At 53.2% G+C, this 24,843-nt stretch overlaps 2 protein-coding genes and 1 pseudogene across 3 annotated transcripts in view; 1 reads left to right on the forward strand and 2 right to left on the reverse strand.

The window, feature by feature from the left end:
* Window positions 1-1,062: 1,062 nt before the first annotated feature.
* Window positions 1,063-24,843, reverse strand: part of LOC125528866 (uncharacterized) — a 65,843-nt pseudogene continuing 42,062 nt past the window's right edge. The window contains exons 3-6 of the transcript XR_015610432.1: window positions 5,034-5,204; window positions 4,295-4,959; window positions 2,369-2,981; window positions 1,063-1,469 (exon numbers count right to left, since the gene is read on the reverse strand). The product of XR_015610432.1 is annotated as an uncharacterized LOC125528866 (transcript). The remainder of the gene's footprint in view (window positions 1,470-2,368; window positions 2,982-4,294; window positions 4,960-5,033; window positions 5,205-24,843) is intronic.
* LOC147961398 (uncharacterized) lies at window positions 15,085-18,538 on the reverse strand. The gene is made up of 4 exons (XM_087537591.1): window positions 18,485-18,538; window positions 16,537-17,107; window positions 16,120-16,385; window positions 15,085-16,024 (listed from the first exon to the last, which is right to left on the reverse strand). The coding sequence occupies exons 1-3, from the start codon at window positions 18,536-18,538 to the stop codon at window positions 16,258-16,260; spliced, it is 753 nt and encodes a 250-aa protein (XP_087393717.1). The 3' UTR covers window positions 15,085-16,024; window positions 16,120-16,257.
* LOC125519759 (F-box protein At5g49610) lies at window positions 22,134-24,231 on the forward strand. The gene is made up of 3 exons (XM_048684518.2): window positions 22,134-22,470; window positions 22,557-22,620; window positions 22,738-24,231. The coding sequence occupies exon 3, from the start codon at window positions 22,752-22,754 to the stop codon at window positions 24,024-24,026; it is 1,275 nt and encodes a 424-aa protein (XP_048540475.1). The 5' UTR covers window positions 22,134-22,470; window positions 22,557-22,620; window positions 22,738-22,751; the 3' UTR covers window positions 24,027-24,231.

Raw genomic sequence — 24,843 nt, forward strand, 5'->3', positions numbered from 1 at the left:
TTTAACTTGACCAAGTCTTTTACTGTTTTTTCTTAGCTACAGCCTGTATTTTGTGTCTGAAATCATTCACGGTTGCAGGTCATGCTGCCAGTGCTCGAGTGCGCTGATGTAACCGATAAGGAGGGAGGGAGGCATTATTGGGTCTTCAATGTCAATTTGAGGGACGGACGCTTTGAAGTTCTTGACTCAAGCAGGACGCTGGACAACATTGTGCTGATGACCATCGCCTCTACCATCGCGGGGGCAGTACGCCAGCTATGGAGGAAGCATTACCCAAAGTTCAGCATCGAGCACTTCCAGATTATTGACATTGACGTACCGAAGCAGCTCGGCAAGTAAGACAATAAGCATGGCATTCCTTCTCAATCATATACCATCATTTTGTAGTTTTTAAATTTTTCTACATGAGCAATCTTTAATTTTTTTAAGACACAGTACTAGTCTTCAATCTGTTTTATCATTTTTATGAGTTTCTAATGGATTATCTAGCCAGTTGCAGAGTGGCGCATAAGTAGTTGCACACTGGCACGTAAGCAGTTGCACAGTGGCACATAATGAGTTGTAGTAGAACACAAGCAGTTGCACAATAGGACATAAGCAGTTGCACAGTAGAACAGAAGCAGCTGCACAGTAGGACATAAGCAGTTGCACAGAGTGCATTACCTTTATTTGGTTTTAATTTTATGTGACAAATTTTTTTTGCCCATTTTGCAGTAATGAGTGTGGGTTGCTCGCACTGCTTAACGCCACCGAGTGGAATGGTAGCCAACTGCCCAACTACGACCCTAAGGAAGTAGTCAACATCAGGAAGAAGCTGGCATATGATTGGGTCACCAGCGTGCACAACACCGCCCCATGGAGGAAGTTGCTGAGATACAACAAGGAGTAGGTCAGTACTATTTTTCTTTTTTTCTGCTCCATGGAGGAAGTTGCTGGTTTGTACAATTTTTTAAGCAGATTTTGTAGTTGCACACTACTAGTAATTGCGTTTGCAACTCAATATCATCACTTTTGTTGATACATTAGGAGCACTGGATATACAATTGTTCAACAACTAAATATTTAACCAGTTGTCAACAAAGGCACAAATAGCAACTTTTTTTACACAGTGCATGAACTAATTCAAGGAGCATAAATTAGATAAAGAGGAATCATAGATGCTGAATGTGTCCACTTGGTCCCAACATTGCTAAAACAAACATCATTCTTTTCCTTTTTTGTTCCAAAGTTACAAATGAGGAAACAGAATCACAGGAGTCTGAGTGGACACACACCAGCAGTGTGCTCTGTAGATTGGCACTGGCTGCATTTGTTTTTCTTCTTTGGGTGTAGCTCCAGTGCCGATTTTTACCATCGACTCTTTGCCCTACCCTTTGTAGTAGACCTTGGAGGATCCCTGGACACAAAATCATCAGAAGCTTGTGCAAGGGATGCAGCCTCTAATGGGGCAGTAGGACCGTCACGATCACCTGTGTAATAATCATATAAAAAGTTTAGTATTTTTGTTGTTGTGCAACCAGCACTGATGTTCTGTGCAACCACACAACACATTTTGTGCAACTAACTGATTGTTGTGTGCAAGTTAAGTTGAAAAAAACACCTGCCCGTCATGGTACTTGGATTGTAATCGCCTATGGGCAGAACATGAAAACAAGTTAGATTTTTAGCTTGATCCTCAAACTAACACAGCGCACGCAACTAGGCAGCATGTTCTGTTCAACTGGGCACTATGATATGTGCAACTAAAGTCACACACCCTGGTTTTTGTTTGGCGTCGGTGAAGGTACTTACCTGGGTGATGAGCCCCCTGAGTCCTGCCTGTAGGTCCATTGAGAGTAGCACGCAGGGCACTGCTAGTTGGGCCTGGCGGGGGAGGAGGTCTTTGAGGGTTGGCATCACATATAGGCAGAACAGGACAAACAAGTCAGTTGTGTTTATCTTTTGATGCTCGAACTAACACAGCGTGCACAACTAGGTAGCCTATTCGGTGCAACTGAGCACCATGATGTGTGCAACTAGAGTTACAGACCTAGTTTTATGGGGAGTTCGGGGCAGGTAATTACCTGGACGATGAGCCCCCTGAGTGTTGCCTGTAGGGCCATTGGGAGGAGCACGCGGGGGAGGAGGTGGCGGAGGATGTCGTGTATAGCCAGGAGGGGGAGGAGGTTCTTGAGGGTTGACATCACCTATATCCAGAACAGGAAAAATAAGTTAGTTGTGTTATCTTGATGCTTGAACTAACACAGCATGCGCAACTAGGCAGCCTGTTCTGTCCAAGTGGCTACCATGGTGTGTGTATCTGGGCACAATGATGTGTGCAACTGAAGTTACACACCTAGTTAGATCAGGAGTTGGGGCAGGTAATTACCTGGATGATGAGCCCCCTAATTGCTTCCTGGAGGTGGAGGAGGTCCTCGAGGGTTGCCATCATCTGATGGCCCCGTTGCAGCAGTCGGTTTTTTCTTTTTCTTGGACTTGTTCAGGTGGCCGATCTCGGTACGTGTCGCACGCATATGCTTGTATACAATAGCTTGTGCTGTATCAGAACCACTCGCAAACTTTGCTAGTTTCTAAAAATAGTATATCATGTTCATCTCCCTTGTCTGCTTCTTTGATTGAGTAGGCATTTCATCTGGTTGCTCATAACCAGTCCCTGGCGCACTAGGTACAGCAGTAGGTGTCCACCGTCTTAGCAGGTACCTTTCCGGTATGACATCAACTCCAATATGGGTAAACACCTTGAGGATGTGGCAACAGAGGATGCCGTCCTTGTCCAGTTTACAGCACTCACACAAATAGGAACCCTCCTCCACCCTTGCCTGCACCAAGTAGTTTCGAGAACCATATTTGGCAACAAATTCCTGGTTCGGTTTGAGCTCAAATACATCAGCACCAACTTGGAATGCATTATAATGTTCAATCAGCTCAAACTCTTCTCTGTACTTGCGGTAAAGGTCCCTAGTATAGGTTTTGTAAGCTTGCTTCTCTATTGGGAAGTTGGACCACAACTCAATCTCAAGGTGTTCTGTCCTGTAATCATTGCAGCCTTCCTTGGCAAGGATGTGGTTCTGGATTTTTTCATATTGCTTGACGAAGTTCAGCATTGAGTTGTGTGGGTTCACATATCTTTTCAGGATGGCGTTGAACCCCTCACTACGATGTGTAGACTGGAGGAAGGGGAAGAACCTGTGTTTGAAGTAGCACGGCACCCAAGTTGACCTGTATTCGTACAACTTCTCAAAGTGCGTGTGTGTCATAGCCTCATACTTCATCATTAACCCATCCCAATTCTGCTCAAACTCGTCTATAGTGAAGTTGAAGTCAATACACTTGTTGAAATCATCAGAGAGTCTTGGATTCCAGCACAGCAGCCAACCAACTTTTTCCTGAGCCTTTTTCATGATGTGCCATCGACAACAGCGGTGCATGGTGGTTGGAAAGATGCTTTGTATTGACTGCCTCATCGCACCATCCTGATCGGTGATGAAGTTGTCAGGAGGTTTGCCATCCATAGCCTCTAGGAATGCTCTAAAGACCCAATCAAAGCTCGATGCCAACTCCTACCTCACAAGCAACCCAGCGTGAAAGATTGGCCATGTCGGTTTATTCCTATGAATGGCGCGAATGGCATATTGTACATGTTGGTCATGTAGGTGGTGTCAAACGATATGCAATCGTGGTACGCCTCCGCATAAGCTTTTCGAGCTAAGCAATCCACCCAAAATATGTTGACAACTCTGTCCTCTTCATCATATTTCACCTTATAGAAGAAGTCTGGATCGGTTTTTTGTATATCCTTGAAGTGCGCAATTGTCTCAATCAGATCACCCTCCTTTGTGTCATCTCTACGGAAACTTGTACAAAGATTTGTTATTGCCTTTGGTCCGAACGGCACCATCATCTCAGATCCATAGAACTCTGCCATTACATGCATCATTCGTCCTGCATAATACAAAAACAAACAGTATATCCTTTTTTAGTTGCACAAATGTGCACATCCAGCTGCACAGTAATAGGACATGTGTTGGCACAAAAGATAATCGCAGGAAATGGACACCTAGCTGCACCTTTTTAAAAACACTTTGCAGTTTTTGCATACAGGACATTGTGTAGTTGCACAGTAAAGACAATCTAGTTGCACAAGAAGCACCAAAAGTGATATACAAAAAGCATGGGAAGTTGGACACCAGTTGCACAGTTAAGCCATTTTAGTTGCACAGTAGTACCATAACAGTTGCACACTGGACTGCCTAGAGGGAAACTTAATTCTTTAAGGGATATAGAAAAACACCACACCTGTAGTCAAGTTGCAGTTATACAAGATGCCCAGAAACTCCTTTTCATCAGGTGAGATGCCTTGGTGGGATCTCAAGTATTTGGACAATGAAGGTTTGTTCACGAGCGGATGATTGTGGTCACGAACAAAGTGCGTCACCTCCCATCGCCCATTTATCAGCTTCACCAACATTTTCGCCTTGCATTCAGTCTGCTTTATTGTCTCGCGTTTGCGCTTCTTCTTCTTCTTACTAGTACCAGCCTCCTCTTCAGCAAATATTGGAGGTTCTTCTTCCATCTCCTCGTCACTGTTAACAGATTTTGGATCTAGAATAGGGTCCAGGACAGGAGGAGCCTCGGCTCCTCTATCATCAGCTTTGGGCTTCTTGAACTTGTTGCGGCAAAACTGTTGTTTTATCAATTCATTGGTGCGAGGTGTCCGTCTAGAGGTGTTCATCTTGATAGAGAAACCCATCCGTAGTGCGTAGCTGTTGTAGTGATCCTTAGCAATTTGAAGGCTGTCAAACCTCATGCCAACATAGGGTTCCATAGGTTGAGAACCAGCCTCATCCTCTCCTTCTTCTACTTGCACAGCTCCGTCAACAGCCCCAGCTCTAGCTCAGTCCTGGTTGGACCAGGAACATTTGCCTCGGTTCTCATGTCATCAAGAGTATGGCTCTCTGACTGCAAAGACACCACTACAGGGGCACCACGGGCTAATGACTGGCCTGCCACATTGTCATGGCCCGTAGGGTTACCATCACGACGTGCCTGCGTGTAGTAAACAGATCGACCATTTTCTGTCCAATTTCCTTGTTGTATGCTGGGTTGCTGCTGATCCATATCATGAGGAACCTCATTGAGATCTGGAGGAAACTCATTGAGATCAAGCATTTTTTTCCTTATTTTTGGATGCTGCCACACACTCCCTGCACATATAAAAAAGAAGAAATTGATGTCATCAGTTGGTAACCACAGAAAAAGAGTGTTTCAAACAACCTAAAAACTTAGTAAATAGGCAGTTGCACACCATTTTGTGACAATCTTAGTTCCAAAAGCAACATGACCGTAGCATAATCTTTATTATAACAGTTATGAAATTTTTTGTTTGCACATATTTGTTATGTTAGTTGCACAGTTTGCAGTAAATAACTGGCAAGAGCATGACTTCTTTTTGCTACAGAGTTTTTCAGACTTTTTCCCTTTGTTTTGTTGCAATGATCTGTAGGTTTCCGTTTCGCAAGGAGCTCTTTTCAGATTTTTCTGCACATAATTGGATGCTACATTTGAGAAGGAAAATCCAGGTGAAAGAAGAAAGAAGAATTGGAGGACAGATTATAGTTATATGTTTTTCATCGCCGTTTATGTTTCTAGTTCTGGTATATTTGAACAAATTAATATGGTTTGCAATAGGTGTGGGACCAGAATATATGTGTGGGACAAGATTATATGTGTGAATATGTTAATATAGTTTGTGGCTTCATTAGCCATGGACAAAAGTTCTTGTGTTTTTCCTGTTGCACTACAGATTTCTGGTTTTCGCTAGAATAGACGTCTCAATTGCCAGGATGCATTTTCCCACTTGGTCAGCATACATATTCAGTTGGACATTCAATGTTTTTAGTTGGCTAGAATAGATGTCTCAGCTGGCCAGGTTGCATTTATTTCAGTTTTTGGCCAACATGCATGTTCAGTTGGACAGTTAATGCATTCAGTTGGCTAGAATAGATGTCTCAGTTGGTCAGGATACATTTTCTCAGTTTTTGGCCAACATGCATGTTTAGTTGGCCAGAAAACATGTTTTTTATTTGCACATATACTACAGTTTTTCTAAAGTGTTCACTCACAAACATGTATTGCCAAATATACATGTTTACTTGGCCAGGATACATGTTTAGTTGGCCAGGATACATGTTTTTTTAGTTGGCCAGAAAACACGTGGGGTACAATGCATGTTTTAGATTTGGCTAGCATGCATGCCGAGTTGCCAGAATATAGGTTCAGTTGGCTGGGATGCATGTTCAGTTGCACATTTATGAATTTTTCGTTGCACATATCTATTGGGCAGTCAATTTTTTGTTCATTTTGCAAACAATAACTACAAGTTGGTAGAATGCATGTTTAGTTTTTTGCTACAATGCTTTGTTGAGTTGGCTTTAATCATGTTTTAATTGGCCAGAGAACTTGTTTTTAGTTGGCTTGTTTAACACATCCAGGTGGTAGAAACTTGTTTGGCATGCATCAAGTAGTTTTTGGCATGTTTAACACATTCAGCAGTAACATCAAGTAGGCTGGTGTGATGTGCTAGATTCACCTCTTTTTTGAAGCAGCTTCTCCATGGATTTGTTCTAGATCCATGGAGAAGGGGGTTTACATATGCCTATGCAGTAGAAGAAAGGGGGAAGTAAAGAGGGGCAGAGGGGGCTTACCTACTTGATCTTACTGCCTGGTATGGCTCTGACCACCCTGTCCTTTAGATCTTCTTTTTTGAAGCAGCTCCTTCTACTTTGGGGCTCCCATGGCGACTGTGTAGGAGGAGGAAGAAGGGTTGGGGGCGATTCTGTTGGATCTGCTTCTGGCGTGGAGAAGAAGAAGGCAGCGTGGGAGGGGCTGAGGCATGGGGACGAGCGGGGGCATGGGTGCGAGCTGGGGATAGCTGGTGTTGGAGTAATGGGCCATGGGTAGGCCAACCCGAGTCCCATAACCTTTCAAGGCATCGGGGCAGGCTGCGCCCCTCAAGACCCCAGGACAAAGAGCCGCCTCCTGAGTAGTCGACGGCAAGGCGGCCAACTGCCCACTCACGGCCGAGTCCCAGGAACGACTTCCAGAGAAGCCGGCTTTGGAGAGTCGGCCTGCGACTCCAACAAACCCCATGACCTCATCAAAGGGGACGAGGCAGGGGCGTGGCTACAGCGAAGCCCACCCCCGCCCTCACCAAAGGCAGGCATGGCCACAGCACGCCGTACCCCGGAAGATCTCCGCGCGGCGTGTCACTGTTGCCATACCGGCCCTGACATCAGCACCGCAGGGCCGAATCCTGCACCCACGACGGCTTGTCTGTACGGCCTGGAGGCAGCAGGCCCCACCAATCAGTGAGACCTCGGGAGACAGCAGGAGAACCACCAGTCGGACCCGTCGGGAGTCGGCCAAGCCCTCCCCCGGGGCCCACGCGCCATTAATCAAGACATGATGGGGAGTGGCAACAGTGATCGCCCGCCAGGTGGCGGGGCTGTTGCCACGACCTCATGATCAAGCCCGCGTCATCAGAAGCACGGCTACAGTAATCAGCAGCCGGCGAGACCCGTCCACGACGGACGCGGTCTGTCGGCTCCGTACCAGGCCAGTCGGCGGGCCCCAGCGGTCGGCAGAGAAGACAGAGGCCAGAGGCACTGACGGCTGGGCCCGCGTCCTACCGGATTACCATTGTACCCCTGGGGGGTAGGCCTATATAAACCCTCCAGGGCACCCATGCAAAGGGTTGGAACCCATTAGCTCTAGACCAGATCATATAGAAGGGAGAGAGCTAGTCTTGCCCTCTCCTACCACCAGGAAACAGCTCAAGGAGCAACTGTGTAAACACTTTGGCCATAGTGATCATGTGGAGACCCCGTAGAGCAGCAGTAGGGGTATTATCTCCCCGGAGAGTCCCGAAGCTGGGTAAGATTCGCCGGCGTGCATGTCTTCGCCTCATCCCATTTCTAGGCACCAGCGACGTTCTACTCGCCCCCACCATGATAAGCCATCCGTTGGCTTATGTCGCACCAAACCCCCGACATTTGGCGCCCACCGTGGGGCCTGGTGCACCGCCGCCCGGAGATCTGCTCTGGACGGGAACCCTTTTCCTCCCTGGCGAGCGCAGCCAGCCAGGCACGCCAGACGGAGTTTTCGCCGACGCGCTAAGCGGCGTCAAGATCGCCTGCGCGGTCAGCTCCTTGGTCGAACTTGTCGGCGAGATCCGCCTCTCCGATGAACCTGCATCCAACGCAGGCACGGGCGGCCCCGAGAACCTCCTCGCGGGCCTCCTCGATCAACTCCACGTTTCTGGCGAGCCTGCCCTAGACTTGGAGTCTGTAGGCTCCACCGACCCGATGTTGGTCGACTCCGACACCGCGTCGCTCGACGCGTTCCCCACCAATGTGGTGGTCTACGACGAACCTCTCCCCCACGCAGAGAGCAACGGAAGCACCGTCACCGAGGTGCTAGTCATCAGTCATGATGAGCTCCCCGGCGGAGGAGCGCACGACTCGCTCGGCGCAGCGCTGCAAGACCTAACTGCGCCCATTCCGGAAGACGCTGATGCAGAGACGTTGGAGGCGCGCCGCCTTCATCTCGTTGAAGGCGCGAAGAAGCTAGCCAACATGAGGCGCTTGTCAGAGGCCTACCAGCGGGAGATGGATCGCGCCGTCGGCGGCTCGCCGGCCTCGGTGGGGCCCAGCCGCCTTGGCGCGGTCCGGCAGCGCGGCGTAGCCATCGCCAACCTGTTTGGGGCAAGCTGCCCTGTGTACGCTACACCAGCGGAGAACATCCGAGCCACCGAGGCAGCGGCGGACAAGTTGGACAATTTCGAGGGCGAAGAATGCCGCCTCATGATGGAACGAGTCCAGCGGCTTCTCGACGCGGCCGCCGCGCAGAACGAGGCCGGATGCCACACGGAAGCGCCTCAACGGCCCGTCGACGACCTTCACCGAGATCAAGGCGCGACATCTCGGACGCCGACTGGCGGCGCCCGACGAAGAAGAGACAAGGAGCTGACTGTCAGCCACAGTCAGACTCGCATTACCATAGAGCGCGACCGAGACGGCCGCCCAAGAGCAGTGGAACGACGGGACGACTGTCCGCCTCCCCCTCCCCGCAAGGAGAGGCGAGTCTCCCCGCCGCCTGTTGACCATCCGACTCTCGGTGACCGCCTTGGCCGCCGAGAGGGAGTTGGGGAGAATGACGCCCGCCACCGGATCGACCGACTCCACCGATCCTTAGCGCTGGAAGAAGAAGATGAGCTGGGTCCGCCTTGTTTCGGGCCCCGCATTCGGGACGAACCCTTTCCCAGAAGGTTCACGCTCCCAAGAGACACGCCCAAGTATACCGGCTCCATGAAGCCGGAAGACTGGCTAGTCGACTACTCCATGGCTGTCAGCATAGCAAACGGCAACAAGCGTGTCACCGTAAAGTACGTTCCGCTCATGCTCCAGGGCACGGCCCGGACATGGCTGAATAGCCTAAAGCCCCGCAGCATCAACAGCTGGGTCGACTTCACTGAAGCGTTCGTCCGCAACTTCACCAGCACGTACAAGCGTCCTCCCAAGCCTCGTCAGCTCTCCTTGTGCGTGCAAGGCCCCGACGAGTCGACTCGCGATTACCTCACGCGTTGGGCCGAGCTCCGGAACTCCTGCGAGGGCGTGCACGAGGTGCGGGACATCGAGTACTTCACAGTCGGGTGCAGAGAAGGCACCCTCCTCAAGCACAAGCTCCTCTGCGATGAGCCAGAAACCCTCGACGAGCTGCTGATCATAGCGGACAAGTACGCCACGGCCGACTCCTCCATGAAGGCGGAAATTCAAATCAGCACAATTGGCAAAGTGGCTCCTCAAGCTCCAAGAACTCCGGCGGCAGACACCGGCCGGCGACAACAGCAGGGCGACAACAAGCGCAAGGCCCCGCAGCCGGCTTCCAGCAGCCGGCAGGTCGCGGCCGTTGAAGCCCAGCGGCCAGAAGAGCAGCCCCCACCCAAGCGACAGAAAGGCGGCAAGCCAAACTGGTTGCCGGCCTTCTCCTATGAGCAGACCTTGGATGGACCTTGCAAGTTCCACAGCGGCGCAAAGCCGTCGAATCACACCACCTGGAAGTGCCACTGGCTCACCAGGATCGCCAAGGGAGACGACTTCCTGCCTCCCCCGCCTGCTGGGCAGCCGCCTCCGCCCCCGCCCCAGCAGCCGGCTGTCAGGCCAGTCGGCGCAGTACAAGACGAATACCCTGAAGAGCATAGAGCCTATGTGGTGTTCACCAGTGTGGCTGATGATCGACGCAGCAGGCGGCTGCAGCGACAAGAGGTGAACGCAGTAGCGTCGGAGACGCCAGAGTTCATGCACTGGTCTGAGAAGCCCATCAGCTGGAGCAGGGCTGACCACCCAGAAGTGATGCCGAGTCCGGGCTCCTATGCCTTGGTCCTGGACGCCACCTTTGCTACAGACAGACGAGCCGCTCATTTCTCGCGAGTTCTGATAGACGAGGGCAGCAGCATCAATATCCTGTACAAGGACACCATGGAGAAGTTAGGGATCAAGCAAAGACAACTTCAGAACAGCCGAACTGTTTTCCACGGCATTGTTCCTGGGCTTTCCTGCTCGCCAATCGGCAAGATCCTTATGGATGTCCTCTTTGGGGACAAAGATCACTTCCGTAGAGAGCCCGTTTGGTTTGAGGTGGTGGATCTTGAGAGCACATACCATGCGCTGCTTGGCCGACCTGCCTTGGCCAAGTTCATGGCGGTCCCCCACTACGCCTACCTCAAGATGAAGATGCCCAGTTCCAGAGGAATTCTGACTGTGGCCGGCGACTACCGGAAGTCGTCTGCTTGCGCAGCAGAGAGCAGTCGGCTGGCCGAGTCCTTGGTAATCGCGGCTGAGAAGCGGCTCCTTGAGCGAGTTGTGGCGATGGCCAGCAAGCAGCCTGAGGTGTCACCCAACCCAAAAGAGTCGGAGGCTGAGGGTTCGTTCAAGCCGGCCAAAGAGACAAAGAAGATACCCTTGGACCCGGAGCACCCAGAGAGGTACACCGTCGTAGGTGCAAACCTCGACAGCAAATAGGAAGGCGAGCTCGTCGATTTCCTCCATGAGAATCGGGACATCTTCGCATGGTCCCCCAAAGACATGCCAGGTGTACCGACGGAATTCGCCGAGCACAAGTTACATGTCCGATCTGATGCAAAGCCGGTCAGACAGCCCCTGCGCCGCTTATCAGAAGAGAAGAGAAGAGTTGTCGGAGAAGAGATAGCCCGACTCCTAGCAGCCGGCTTCATTATGGAAGTATTCTTTCCAGAATGGCTAGCAAATCCGGTCCTGGTATTAAAGAAGAACATGCAGTGGCGAATGTGTATTGACTACACGAGCCTCAACAAGGCCTGCCCCAAGGACCCATTTGCTTTACCAAGAATCGATCAGGTGATAGACTCCACAGCCGGATGTGAGCTGTTGAGTTTTTTGGATGCATACTCAGGATATCACCAGATCAAGCTAAACCCGGCTGACAGACTGAAAACCGCCTTCATCACGCCGTTTGGAGCCTTCTGCTACCTCACCATGACGTTCGGCTTAAGGAACGCCGGCACCACCTTTCAGCGTTGCATGCAGAAGTGCCTCCTCAAGCAGCTCGGCAGGAATGCCCATGTTTACGTGGACGACGTGGTAGTGAAGACGAAAAAGCGTGGGACACTGCTGCAAGACCTCAAGGAGACTTTTGAGAACCTGCGCCGGTTCCAGATTAAGCTCAACCCCGAGAAGTGTGTCTTCGGAGTACCAGCCGGCCAGCTCCTTGGCTTCCTGGTCTCTGAACGCGGCATAGAATGCAACCCAGTAAAGATCAAGGCCATTGAGAGAATGGAGGTACCCAGCCGACTGTTGGACGTGCAGAAGTTCACCGGCTGCTTGGCGTCCATCAGCCGATTCATCAGTCGGCTGGGCGAGAAAGCTCTCCCCTTGTACCAACTCATGAAGAAGACCACTTTTTTCGAGTGGAACCATAAGGCGGACGAAGCTTTTCACCAGTTGAAGAAGATGTTGACTACTCCACCCGTCCTGGCGGCTCCGACTCCCAAGGAACCTATGCTCCTGTACGTCGCCGCCACCAGCCGGGTAGTCAGCACGGTCATTGTAGTGGAACACAAGGAGGAAGGCAAGGCACTACCTGTCCAGAGACCGGTATATTACCTGAACAAGGTACTGTCGACCTCCAAGCAGAACTACCCCCACTACCAGAAGATGTGCTATGGCGTACACTTTGCTGCCAAGAAATTGAAGCCTTACTTTCAAGAGCATCCAATCACGGTGGTCTGCATGGCCCCACTTGCCGAGATCATCGGTAGCCGAGATGCTTCTGGTCGAGTGGCCAAGTGGGCCATAGAGCTGGCTCCTTACACCATCCACTACCAGCCCCGCACCGCCATCAAGTCACAAGCACTGGCCGACTTCCTCGTCGACTGGGCGAGACCCAGTACCTACCTCCAGCACCTGATTCCACCCATTGGCGGATGCATTTCGACGGCTCCAAGATGCGCACTGGCTTGGGAGCCGGCGTCGTCCTCACCTCTCCCAAAGGCGACAAGCTCAAATATGCGCTGCAAATCCACTTTGCCGCCTCCAATAACGTCGCCGAGTACGAGGCGCTCATTCACGGGCTCCGGCTTGCCAAAGAGCTTGGCATCCACCGGATCTTGTGTTATGGCGACTCAGACTTAGTGGTCCAACAATCATCTGGCGACTGGGACGCGAAAGATGCAAACATGGCGAGCTACCGTTTCCTCGTGCAGCAACTCAGCGGGTATTTCGAAGGGTGCGAGTTCCTCCATGTGCCAAGAAATGACAACGACCAAGCAGATGCATTGGCACGAATCGGCTCTACCCGCCAAGCAATACCATCTGGTGTCGCCCTTCAATGCCTCCTCAAGCCGTCTGTCAAGCCTTCACCAGAATCAGACTCCATTTTTGTGCCGGCTCCTCCCGAAGACGTCGGATCCGACTCCAGAGCTCCAGCAGTCGGAACAAGGATTTTGGCGGAAGACCCCAAGGCTGCCACAGCCAAGCCCGGCCCGGGGACTGCGGTGGCGGACTCGAAGACTCCAGAACCCGGCCCAAGGACCACGCCAGTCGGCCTGGGGACTTCATCAACCCAGCAAGCGGCTATTGACTCCAACCCGCCGCCTCCCAGCCCAACCGCCCTCGTCCAAGTCGCAGTTCTAGCAGTCGAAGAAATAGCAGCACCCTCATGGGCCCAGCCCATCCTCAAATTCCTGGTGAACAAAGATCTACCGACTGATGAAACTTTAGCTCGGCAAATACAACACCGGGCGGCAGCCTACAACATAGTCAACAGAGAGCTGGTCAGGCGCAGCGTCACTGGTGTCAACCAGCGCTGCGTAGAGCCAGAGCAAGGCCAAGCGATTCTCAAAGACATCCATCAAGGCGAGTGCGGCCACTATGCGGCTTCAAGAGCACTCGTCGCCAAAGCCTTTTGACACGGTTTCTTCTGGCCAACTGCCTTGGAAGAAGCCAAGGAGTTGGTCCAAAATGCAAAGGGTGTCAGAAGTTCAGCTCCAAGCCGCACCAGCCAGCTTCTGCACTCAAGACCATCCCCATTGCCTGGCCTTTCGCAGTTTGGGGTCTAGACATAGTGGGACCATTCAAAACAGCACGAGGTGGTTTAACTCACTTACTTGTCACAGTGGACAAGTTCACCAAGTGGATAGAAGCAAAGCCAATCAAGAAGCTGAACGGTCCGACTGCCGTAACTTCCATCTCCGATATCATAATTTGGTACGGCATACCACACAGCATCATCACCGACAATGACACAAATTTCGCCAAAGGTGCCTTGGCCCGTTTCTGCGCAACACAGGGCATCCGACTGGACCTAGCGTCCGTCGCCCATCCGCAGTCAAACGGCCAAGTGGAGCGAGCAAACGGCCTCATCCTGTCCGGTATCAAGCCTCGGTTGATCGAGCCTCTGGAGCGCTCGGCTGGCTGCTGGCTCGACGAGCTGCCAGCCGTCCTCTGGAGTCTGCGCACGACTCCAAACAAGTCAACCGGCTTCACGCCCTTCTTCCTCGTCTACGGTGCCGAAGCCGTCATCCCAACAGACATAGAGTTCAACTCCCCACGAGTCACCATGTACACCGAGGAGGAAGCAGAAGAAGCACAACAAGACGGCGTCGATCTGCTGGAAGAGGGCCGGCTGTTGGCACTCAGCCGGTCCAGCATCTACCAGCAGAGCCTGCGCCGATACCACAACAGGAAGGTCAGGCCAAGATCTTTCCAAGAAGGCGACCTTGTGCTCCGGCTGATCCAGCGAACAGCCGGCCAGCACAAGCTGTCGGCGCCTTGGGAAGGCCCTTTCATCATCAGCAAAGTACTGGGCAACGATTCCTACTACCTGATCGATGCTCAGAAGCCCCGAGCACGCAAGAGGGACGACTCCGGCAAGGAGATAGAGCGGCCATGGAATGCAAATCTCCTCCGAAGATTTTACAGTTGATGCAGTATGTACCACGCTACCTTTTGTATTAAAGTACCAAGACTTCGGGCCCCCCGAGGCGAGCTCGGGGACTGCCCTCTTTTGTCTGTATGATAAAAATTATGACTGCGAGTATGTTACTCCTTTTTGTGCCGTTTGGCACCGGGCTCGACAAGTCGGCCCGGGGACTTGCCGCCTTGCACTATGAAATACTTCCTGCAGTCGGACAAGTAGTGTGTAAACGCCTAAACCGTCTCCTATCAGAAGCCGCAGCTCGCAGAGCGACTGTATGGTGGGCAGCAGTAAGGTAGAATGGGCATTCGCATGAAAAATGGCTAAGGACTCAAAGCATAAAACATAGCTCAAGACGGCTTCCAGCCTTTCTCGCAAACCGACTCTCGGATAGTCGGATTGCCGTCTTCTATCTAACTTGCTCAAAAAATCTTGAGAACGGCTAAGTATTTGCTTTCCCAAAGTAGCCTAGCACTTGATCCAGCGACAGTCCGCAGAGCGGCTATCCGATTGGCAAGGCAGGCAACTAAGAGAAAGCGGCAAAGGAAAAAATCCAAAAGAGCAATGAGCAAGAAAAGATAGAACTCAGATAAATATATTTACATAACATAGGCCCTTGGCCGAATTTTCGAGCAGAGGTTCAAAATACACCCCGCGGATGGAATGGTGCGAATTAACAAGTTCTTCAAAGACTACTGAAGCAGACAAAACAAAGATACAGCGGCAGCTCAAGAAGCAGCAGACGGATTTGGAGGGACGGAGGAGGCGCCAGCGCCAGGCGTCGGGGCGGCCGGCTGGCTAGTCTTGGCTTGATCGCCTCTGGCGGCAGTCGGGTCGGTCGCGCGCGGCTCATTGCTAGAGGCACGGTCGAGCTGAGACTGGCCGTCTGCTCCGTCTTCTGGTGCCTCCGCCTCACCTCCGTCCTCCGCCTCGCCCTCTTCCTCGACGCTAGAGCCAATCACCTCCGCCGAGTCCTCGCCGTAGTCTGGGTTCATCCCAAACCACTCCGGCGATACCTCGTCGCCATCTTCAGACCACTCGGGGACGAAGATGCTGGTGTCGGTGTACTCAGTGATCGCCGCAGCACGCTTGACGAGGGCGTCTTCCGCGGCTGCCAGCTCCGGTTGGGCCTCCGACCAAAGCGTGGCCAGCCGGTCTAGGTCCAGCCCCGGATACCATGCCTTGACGAACTCCAAGGCCCGGCGTGCTCCAGCTCGGGCCGAAGAGCCCTTCCAGGCCTCAAGACGACGAGTCGCGACCTCTAGCCAGTCGGCCGTCAGGATGGGGGTGCGCGGAGCCTGCATATCCGGCCACAGGGCGGCAATTGCCTGGGCACTGACACGCTGAAGCCGGCGCAGCATCCGGTGAGCCGGCCGAAGGCGAGCCTCGATGCTCAGAATGTGCTCGTCAAGAGTTCGGGGGGCATCGACGGCAATCTCTGCGCCCTCCGCCCTCCGACCTTCACGGTCAACCTTGATGGCTTGGATGGCGGCCTGCGACTGCCCAGGGAAGAAGTCTGCAAAGACACGAAGAAACGAAGAAGCAAGTCAAAAACCAGGAGTCGGCACGATTTAAGTCGGCAGCTCGAAGAAAGAAAATAAAGAAACTCACCATCACGATGTCTTCAATCTCGTGGAAGCCGGAGGACAACAGCGCCTCCTTGTCAGACCAGGAGGAGCGCTCGCTTGCGAACTCGGCCAGGAGGGCAGTTTCCGTCTCCTCCGCCTCCCTCTGCGTCTTCACAAGCAGCTACTTCTGCTCTGCCAATTGAGTGGCCACCAGATCGCGCTCCATGGCGAGCTTGCCGCACTCCTCCTCTTTGGCGTGCAAAGCAGAGTTGGCGTCGCTCAACTGCTGTTGAAGAGCAGCGTTGGCCCCTGAGAAGAAGAAAGAAAGAAGGCGTCAAGTCATCAGTAAAGAAGGTCGCCGGGGAGATCCGGCCCGACTGCTCAGCAGTCGGCCCGAATCTCGAGGACTACAGCCCGCGGGTGCGCCAGCGCGCCCCCGCGAAGAAGGAAAAGGACTTACTCCGGCTCTCCGACAGATCAGCGGTCCGCTTGCCCAGCTCTGCAATGTTACGGTTGAAGGCAGTGACGCGGAGGTTGTGGTAATCCTGCGACGAACGTTTCAGACAAAAAGTTAACACCCAAAGTTCATCAATTGGAGTTCCGGGCTGCCTACTCAGCAGCCAGCCCGAAACTCGGGGACTACACCCAGTGGGTGCGCTGGCGCGCACCCACAGAGAGGAACAAGGAAAACAAAGGCCAAAGGAAAAACATACCCGGACGGCTGCCCGCGACGCCAGGTATGCCTTGGTGCAATTCTGGAGAGCGTCGCCCTCGGCACGAAGCTTCGCCTGGACGTGCAGAAGCGCCTGGTTCAGCGGCCCTGTGCCGCCTCCTCGCACCCACCCAATGGGCGCGGCGCTCGTCGCCTCGGCGTCTGGGATCGCCGAGCTGGCGGCGCAGGCTTCCAGGGGGCGGGGTGCCGAAATCGCCTTCTCCAGACGGTGGCGCGTTGGCGAGCCGACTTGAAGGAGTAGCCTCGCCACGGCCTCGTCTTCGGTCGGCGGCACCGGAGGGCCCGCCGGCTGCTCGCCCTATGCACCTTCAGATGACGGCGGAGGCGCCGGCGGAACGCTCACATTCGGCGTAGAGGGGTCACCGTCCTCCCCCTCCACGACGGGGTTCTCCCCACCGGCTTCCTCAGTCTGCCCCGTGAACTCCGGAGGCGGTGGCGCAGAGTTCAACGGGGTAACGAGAACCGCCGACTGGCGGCGTGCGGCTTCCACGGCCTGCTGCTTCGCCGCGGCGGCGGCTTCGGCCTCCGCCAGTTTTTTCTTGGCGGAGGCCTCCGCCCTGTCGGCCTCCGCCTTCTCCAGGCGGAGGGCCTCTTCTTCGTTGCGCTTCTCCTGCGCATTCCGCTCCGTCGCCTCCCGGAGGTCAACAGCGGGGTCAATCCGCCGAGTGGTGGCGGACGTCTCCGCTGACCCCATGACGGAGGCGGCGGTGACCCTCTCAAGAGAGAGGGGAGCCCTGAAGCAAGAGGGGCAAGCAGAGACTTAGACAAAGTCACAAAGAAAGAATAAAACTTTGAAGACAGAATACTTACGCGGAGACCAATGGCGGCTTCTTCACTTCCTTACAGAAGCGGATGGCCTTCGCGGCCGCCTCGTCCCGCCGGGTCGCCGCAGCCGAACCCTTGGGCTTCTTCGTCTGACTGCCGAGCAAGGTCGGCACGGCCCTGCGCTTCTTTCCGCTGCCTGGAGCGCCCGGCGCGCCAGAAGAGCCCGCGCCAGGTTGGCTGGCTCCTGGCCGATGGCGAGGGGCGACTTCTCCCTCGGCGTCGTCGTCAGGCCAGTCGGCGAAAGTGGCCGAAGGCCTGAAGTCGCCTACTGTCCCTCCTCCTCCCTCGGCGTCGTCCTCCAAAGCCGTCGTCCCTAGATCGGGGTCGTCGACGTCGCTCTCCGCCCGGTCGGCGGGGAACTCGCGAGCCGGCCCCGAGGTGCTGGCTGGTGGGTGGAGGAGGGGATTCTAACCAAAGCCGGCTGGTCAAAACAAAACTCGGCAAGAAGAAGACAATCCAAAGAAAGAAAGGAAAGGCGACTCACCACGGGCAAGGGGTTGGCACGGGAGTACGGCTCCTTGCCGAACCGCCAATCCTCCAGGAGCCTGTTGTCCGAGAGGTAGTTAACCATGAAGGCCACCTCTTCGTGAGGCATGTCCTTGGTGCACATCTGACTTGGGTCGTGGTGCCCGCTCATCTGGCATATCATATGGGGGCGGCCTTGGAGTGGGAGAACTCGGCGCGAAACGAAGGCGGCCAGCAGGTCTGGACCAGTCAGACCCTCCGACTGCGTCAGCACTCGGAGTCGCGTGATGGCGCTGGCTCCCGCAGGCGTCAGTGACTTGGCCCGGTACGACCAGTTGGGCAGTCGTCCAGCCGGCGGGCCGGCTTCGAAAGCCGGCAAGTTGACCCAGTCCCCCCTCGTGGAGGCGTTCTTGGCGTAGAAGTAGGATCTCTGCCACATCTTCACCGACTTGATCAGCAAGATGGAGGGGAAGGGATTGTCGGCCCCCGACCTTCGCACGACGATGAAAGCGCCGCACTGAGCCGGCACGCCCGCGGCCTGGGTGCCGAGCTTGGAGAAGAAAAACTCCCCCCAGAGCTCGAGGGTGGGGAGGACTCCGAAGAAGCCTTCGCACATGGCCACGAAGGCGGACAGCAGTACCACTGCGTTGGGGGTGAGGTGGTGCGGCTGGAGGCCGTAGAACTCGAGGAAGGACCGGAAAAAACTGCTCGCCGGCAGCCCCAACCCGCGCAGGTAGTGCGAGCGAAAGATAACCCGCTCGCCCTCCTGCGGCGTAGGGGAAATCTCCCCCTTCGGCGCAAGACGCACCTGCACGCGATCCTCGCCGGGAAGCCGACGAGTCCGGTAGAGGAACTCGATGTGGTCTTCATGAACTTCGGAGCCGTCCCAGGTGCCGGAGCGCACTGGGGGAGGCGCGGTGGCAGAGGAAGAACTCATTGCGAGCTGTCGCTGCAGCGTTCGCCGGAGCTTGGGCGTGCGACGGAGCGAAGAAGAGAAGAGGAAGGAGGAGAGCGAGGAGCAGCAAGGAGGAAGAGAACGAGGAGTAGTGGGAAGGAGGCGCGCGTGCCCCCCCTCTTCCCCCTACTTATAGCCTCGTGGGCTGCGAAGCCGAGGGGGCGGACGTGGGGATTTACTGCGCCCACAACCCCAGGACCCCATGATCCACGATAAAGTTACTACGTGCAGTAACTCCACGGGAATCCCAACCGTACACCGGGGCCGCAGCGGATCCGCTCGGGCGCCGAGGCGCGGTAGTGGCGGGCCCCGCCTATGGGCCTGTCCCATCGCGCGCGTAGGCTGACAGGACGGCCTAGCCACGTGCCCTCGCGTGACAGGCCTAGAACGGGCGGCGGACTGGAGGCTTAGCTAGCACGCCACTTAAATCCCGCCGCGACGTTCGAAATACTGAGAGAGTCGGAATTAAGTGAGTCCGAGTTGAGCAAGTCCGACTCCTTCTAGTCGGCCCGGCAGAAGTCAATCAAAGACCATGTGTTGAGCACCCGGAAAGAGAAACTGCTGAGGCTTCTCGGCCGATCGTCCGTGGCGCCTCACCAGCTTCGGGGACTACTGTCGGAGTAATGGGCCACGGGTAGGCCAACCCGAATCCCATAACCTTTCAAGGCATCGGGGCAGGCTGCGCCCCTCAAGACCCCAGGACAAAGAGCCGCCTCCTGAGGAGTCGACGGCAAGGCGACCGACTGCCCGCTCACGGCCGAGTCCCAGGGACGACTTCCAGAGAAGCCGGCTTTGGGGAGTCGGCCCGCGACTCCAACAAACCCCATGACCTCATCAAAGGGGACGATGCTGGGGCATGGCTACAGCGAAGCCCACCCCCGCCCCTCACCAAGGGCAGGCATGGCCACAGCACGCCGTACCCCGGAAGATCTCCGCGCGGCGTGGCACTGTTGCCATACCGGCCCTGACATCAGCACCGCAGGGCCGAATCCTGCACCCACGACGACTTGTCTGTACGGCCTGGAGGCAGCAGGCCCCACCAGTCAGTGAGACCTCGGGAGACGGCAGGAGAACCACCAGTCGGACCCGTCGGGAGTCGGCCCGGGAGAGTCGGCCGAGCCCTCCCCCGGGGCCCATGCGCCATTAATCAAGACGTGATGGGGAGTGGCAACAGTGATCACCCGCCAGGCGGCGGGGCTGTTGCCACGACCTCATGATCAAGCCCGCGTCATCAGAAGCACGACTACAGTAATCAGCAGCCGGCGAGACCCGCCCGCGGCGGACGCGGCCTGTCGGCTCCGTACCAGGCCAGTCGGCAGGGCCCGCCAGTCGGCGGGGCCCGCCAGTCGGCGGGCTCCAACGGTCGGCAGAGAAGACGAAGGCCAGAGGCACTGACGGCTGGGCCCGCGTCCTGCCGGATTACCATTGTACCCCTGGGGGTTAGGCCTATATAAACCCCCAGGGCACCCATGCAAAGGGTTGGAACCCATTAGCTCTAGACCAGATCATATAGAAGGGAGAGAGCTAGTCTTGCCCTCTCCTACCACCAGGAAACAGCTTAAGGAGCAACCGTGTAAACACTTTGGCCATAGTGATCATGCCGAGACCCCGCAGAACAGCAGTAGGGGTATTATCTCCCCGGAGAGCTCCGAAGCTGGGTAAGATTCGCTGGCGTGCATGTCTTCGCCTCATCCCGTTTCTAGGCACCGACGACGTTCTACTCGCCCCCACCATGATAAGCCATCCGTTGGCATATGTCGCACCAAACCCCCGACAGATGGCCACGTGAGGCATTTTCTGTTTGATGGCCGCTCGATCGGTTTGTTTGGTGGCCGGTCGATCGGTCGGTTTGATGGCCCATTCTTTTTCTGTTTTGTGGGGGACAGAAGGTTTCCCTTTTCAGCCGGCCGCTCGGTTGCACTAGTGGGCAGCCGGCCACCCATTAGACACGTCCATTAATCTATGAGATAGGTGAATCAAAAGGCCCAGTTTTTTTAGCCTTCCTTTTATGATAGAGACGTGGGAAGGCTAAATTAATGCCAGCCTAGGCTTTTCTATGACTTAGATCCCATCAGTCAATTTTACGTTTTAAGTTACGGGCCCACCAGATTAACAGCCGGTTGTTTCTAATTTTTGTGGTAATTTCTAGCTAAATTCTCTTTTTTCTAGATGCATGTACTCATTTTCATCCGGCAAAAAGTGTGAATGGATGCATGTAGGTGGGACCCACCATCATTCATGCATGACATGCATGCAAACAGTTGTACTCGCCGCCAGGCCAAGCGCTGCCACCGCACAATGGATCCTACTTATAAAGAAAAAATGACGGACTCTAAAAACAGAATCAGTCAACGGGCACGTAGCCAGTCCCATAGAAAAAAAAAATCCTTCGCTTTGTCGAGTTTATCTGTCTGGAAAATTTTCATTGTCAGTTTTAGATTTTGTGATCATTTTCTTCTTCTTAAAGAATAATACCAATGCCAGTAATTCATACTTTTTTAGAAAATTACATGCTCTTAATTTTATTCGGTTTTATTTATTTGAAACTACATATTTTTGAATTTGTTGTCATTTTTATTTCATTTTTTTGTTTTAAAGTGTAATATCGGTGCCACTAATTGATTCTTATTCAGGGAACTTTATTATTTTGATTTTTCCAAAGTTTCTGTTTCATTTTTTCTTTAGGGGTAATAATAATGGCACTAATTCATTCTTTGTTTGAAAAATTCATTATTTCTATTTTTTATTTCCTTTTTTATTTAAGGGTTATACCAATGCCAATAATGAAGTTTCCTTCATTTTTTTGAAAATTCTACTATTATATGCTTATTCTTGCATAATATACGAAACGTAATTTTTGTGTAAGCCGTGTGCAAATTTTGTCACGGTTTGTCAATAAGGGTTATACCAATGTCTATTTTTACTTTGATCAAACATATAAAAAAAAGTCAACATTCACAATACCAAATCAGTAATGTTGGATTGTTATGAAATGTAGTTTCATATTGTGCTAATATTTTTTAATATAAATTAAATCAAACTGGATCATGTTTAATTTGACACAAATCTAAAACGCAGAGTAAAATAAAGTATATCCCTTTGCTAGGAAAAAGTGATTGACCCCGAATTTCAGTCGATTGACATCTAGGCGGTCCCATTTTTCTACACTCCTATACAAGGCTAGGAGCCGTGTCGTCCCATCATCTCTGTCACCGAGCCAGTAAATGAAGCTGTACTAAATGTGGCCTGTCTAACTTCGATGTCCTGTCTCATCTCACTACCATCAAAGCAGCTGGCTCTCTGCCGTTTCCACTGGCCACTGCAAGGAGAGGCAGCTAGTTTGACCACCGTTCCCCACACTATCTCACCGGGAGTTTCTCGCCGGATCGAGCACCGTCTTCCTGCCGCGCGCGGAGGTGAGCAGGATGGCCTTGCTCAGCGCGTTTTACCTGTCTGTACCATCTTTGTTGAGCGGAAAGATTGATTTGCTGCTTCTTTTCAGTTCACCGGAACCGGATCCGGCGGAGGGAAGCACCGGCTGCCATTGCTCGCCGCCGTCTCCCAGGGTAAACCCGTCTCTCATTCCTCGCCAACTTGTTCCCTTGATTGAATCCGGCCGCCGAAACCGCCGGCGCAGCGCTCCGTCTTGGGGAGTTTCTTACGGCTGCCGCTTCTCCTTTCAGGTGACCCGAACCCGATGCGACGGAGCAGGATGCCGGACAGGAGAGGCGCGGCCGTGATCGACGACCTGCCCGACGACATCATCTTCGGCAAGATCCTCATCACGCTGCCGCCCAAGGACATCAGGCGCTGCCGCATGGTCCGCACGTCGTGGCGCAGCGCCACATTCACGCCGGAATTCATGGCCGAGTACCGCCGCCGGCAGCCGTCGCTCCCCATCATCGACGGGAACGGGCTGCTAGCCAGTTTCGTCACCCTCCGTGACGCTGCTGCCGCCGGAGCCACCGGCCAGCAGATCTGGCCCTTCCTCTGCAGTTGCCGTAAATCTTGCTGCGAGATTCGCCTCCATGCCTCCAGCGACGGCTTCCTCATCGTCTCGCGGGGAGACCGGTTCTACATCTGCAACCCGACCACCCGCAAGCACGCTCACCTGCCATTTCCTCGCCCTCCTCTGCCGCGCTCCTCCAGCATCAATCACATCTGCATACACGGCCTCTACCAGCACAAATCAACCAGGAAATACAGGCTGCTCTTGTCCCATATTGACAAGAAAGAAGCCACATTGTACGTCCTCACCGTGGGAGCCAACGAGTCGAGGAGCATCCAAGTCGTCATGCCAACACTGCCTTCGCCTTCCCCGGAACAAACGCGCTCCTTACTCTGTGCGCTATGCCGGTCCTCACCAGTCCACTACCGTGGCAATCTGCACTGGTTTTTGTACAAGTCCAATCTTCCTGGCAGCAGCAGCACCGGGGACATTATTGTGTTCGACACAGAAGCCGAGTCATTCCGCTGGATGAGAAACCCTGCCCACAACAGCATCATGAACAGGTTGTTTGACATGGAGGGCACGCCTGCTTTTCTAGGCACGTCGGCTCATCTCAACACCGCCACCACCGCCATGGATGTTTGGGTGATGCAGGACTACGAGGCTGAAACCTGGGCCTTCAAGTACCGGATCGACGTGTCAATGATAGAGGCGTCACGGCTACTTGATTCAGCTTCTCCCAAAGAGACAAGTAAAAGGAATCTACCACTTGATTCAACAGTGAGATTTCTCAGTGGGATGACTCCGCTTAATGAGCGCGAGCTGCTCGTCAGCTTTAATGATAAACATGTCTTGCGTTGCGACACTGACGGCAAGTTCTTAGGACTGGTGACCATTGGTAAGAAACAGTATTGTATGGAGCTTACCGACCATCGCCTCCAAGAGAGCATTATGCCGGTTCCGTCCAGTGAGATGCAAGGAGAAGATGAGGATTTTCCATTCTCCACAGAGCATGACTTCTGAAGATAGTTCGGGGTTTCTTTCTGGTTTGTTTTGCCCTTGGAGCATCTACCTATCCTGTATGAGTCATGCCTTCTGTTCTTAGCTCTTCGTAAGTATTATTAGTCCCAGTAGCACCTATGCTATCATCAGTTGTCGCCTATTATGATGCCTTGAACACTGTTATAATGTGCTGAACAAGAGTATCTATCTATGCTATTATATATATCTCTACTGTTTGTGCCCAACATTTACTTTCAGTTTGCAGTGTTAAGAAGCATGAACCGCATTGTCATTAAAATAAGAGATTCAGACTTGGACTCTTGCTCATGCTCCTCTTTGAGAAAAACGCTCTTGTCAGACAAATGGCATTTTTAGTTTTTGAAATGGTTAGTCTGGATCTTTCCTTCCACAGCTGATAGGCTATGTTTGGTGATCAATATATTACCACCTACTGGCTCAGCTCTTTTTGGTTGAAGTATTCTTGTCAGACATACTTGCATTGCCTAGCTGTGTGTATTTATTAATACTTGATTGGCCCCAATTTGTTCCTCGTTGTTAACCCAGTTTGGCCACTTAATTAGAACTAGCTGCTCCTGCTTTTTTTGTTGAAACATTTTTGTCAGGCATGCGTGCATTGTGTAGCTGTGTGTATTTGTCACTTAATTAGCACCAATTTGTTGTGCCTGATTAATTAAGTATGGTCATTGTTGAAATTTTGGGCAACCAATTTGCTCCCTTGACTTTGGTCATCTCTCCTGTCTTTGTTACGTGCTGCTTTCATGTTCAGGATCTGGTGCTTTTCGGGTAGAAACACGTTAGTAATGTGCTCTCTCGGATC

The sequence above is a fragment of the Triticum urartu genome, chromosome 7A (assembly GCF_056163025.1).
Source record: "Triticum urartu cultivar PI428250 chromosome 7A, HENAU_Tu73, whole genome shotgun sequence".
In the NCBI taxonomy this organism is placed as follows: Eukaryota; Viridiplantae; Streptophyta; class Magnoliopsida; order Poales; family Poaceae; genus Triticum; species Triticum urartu.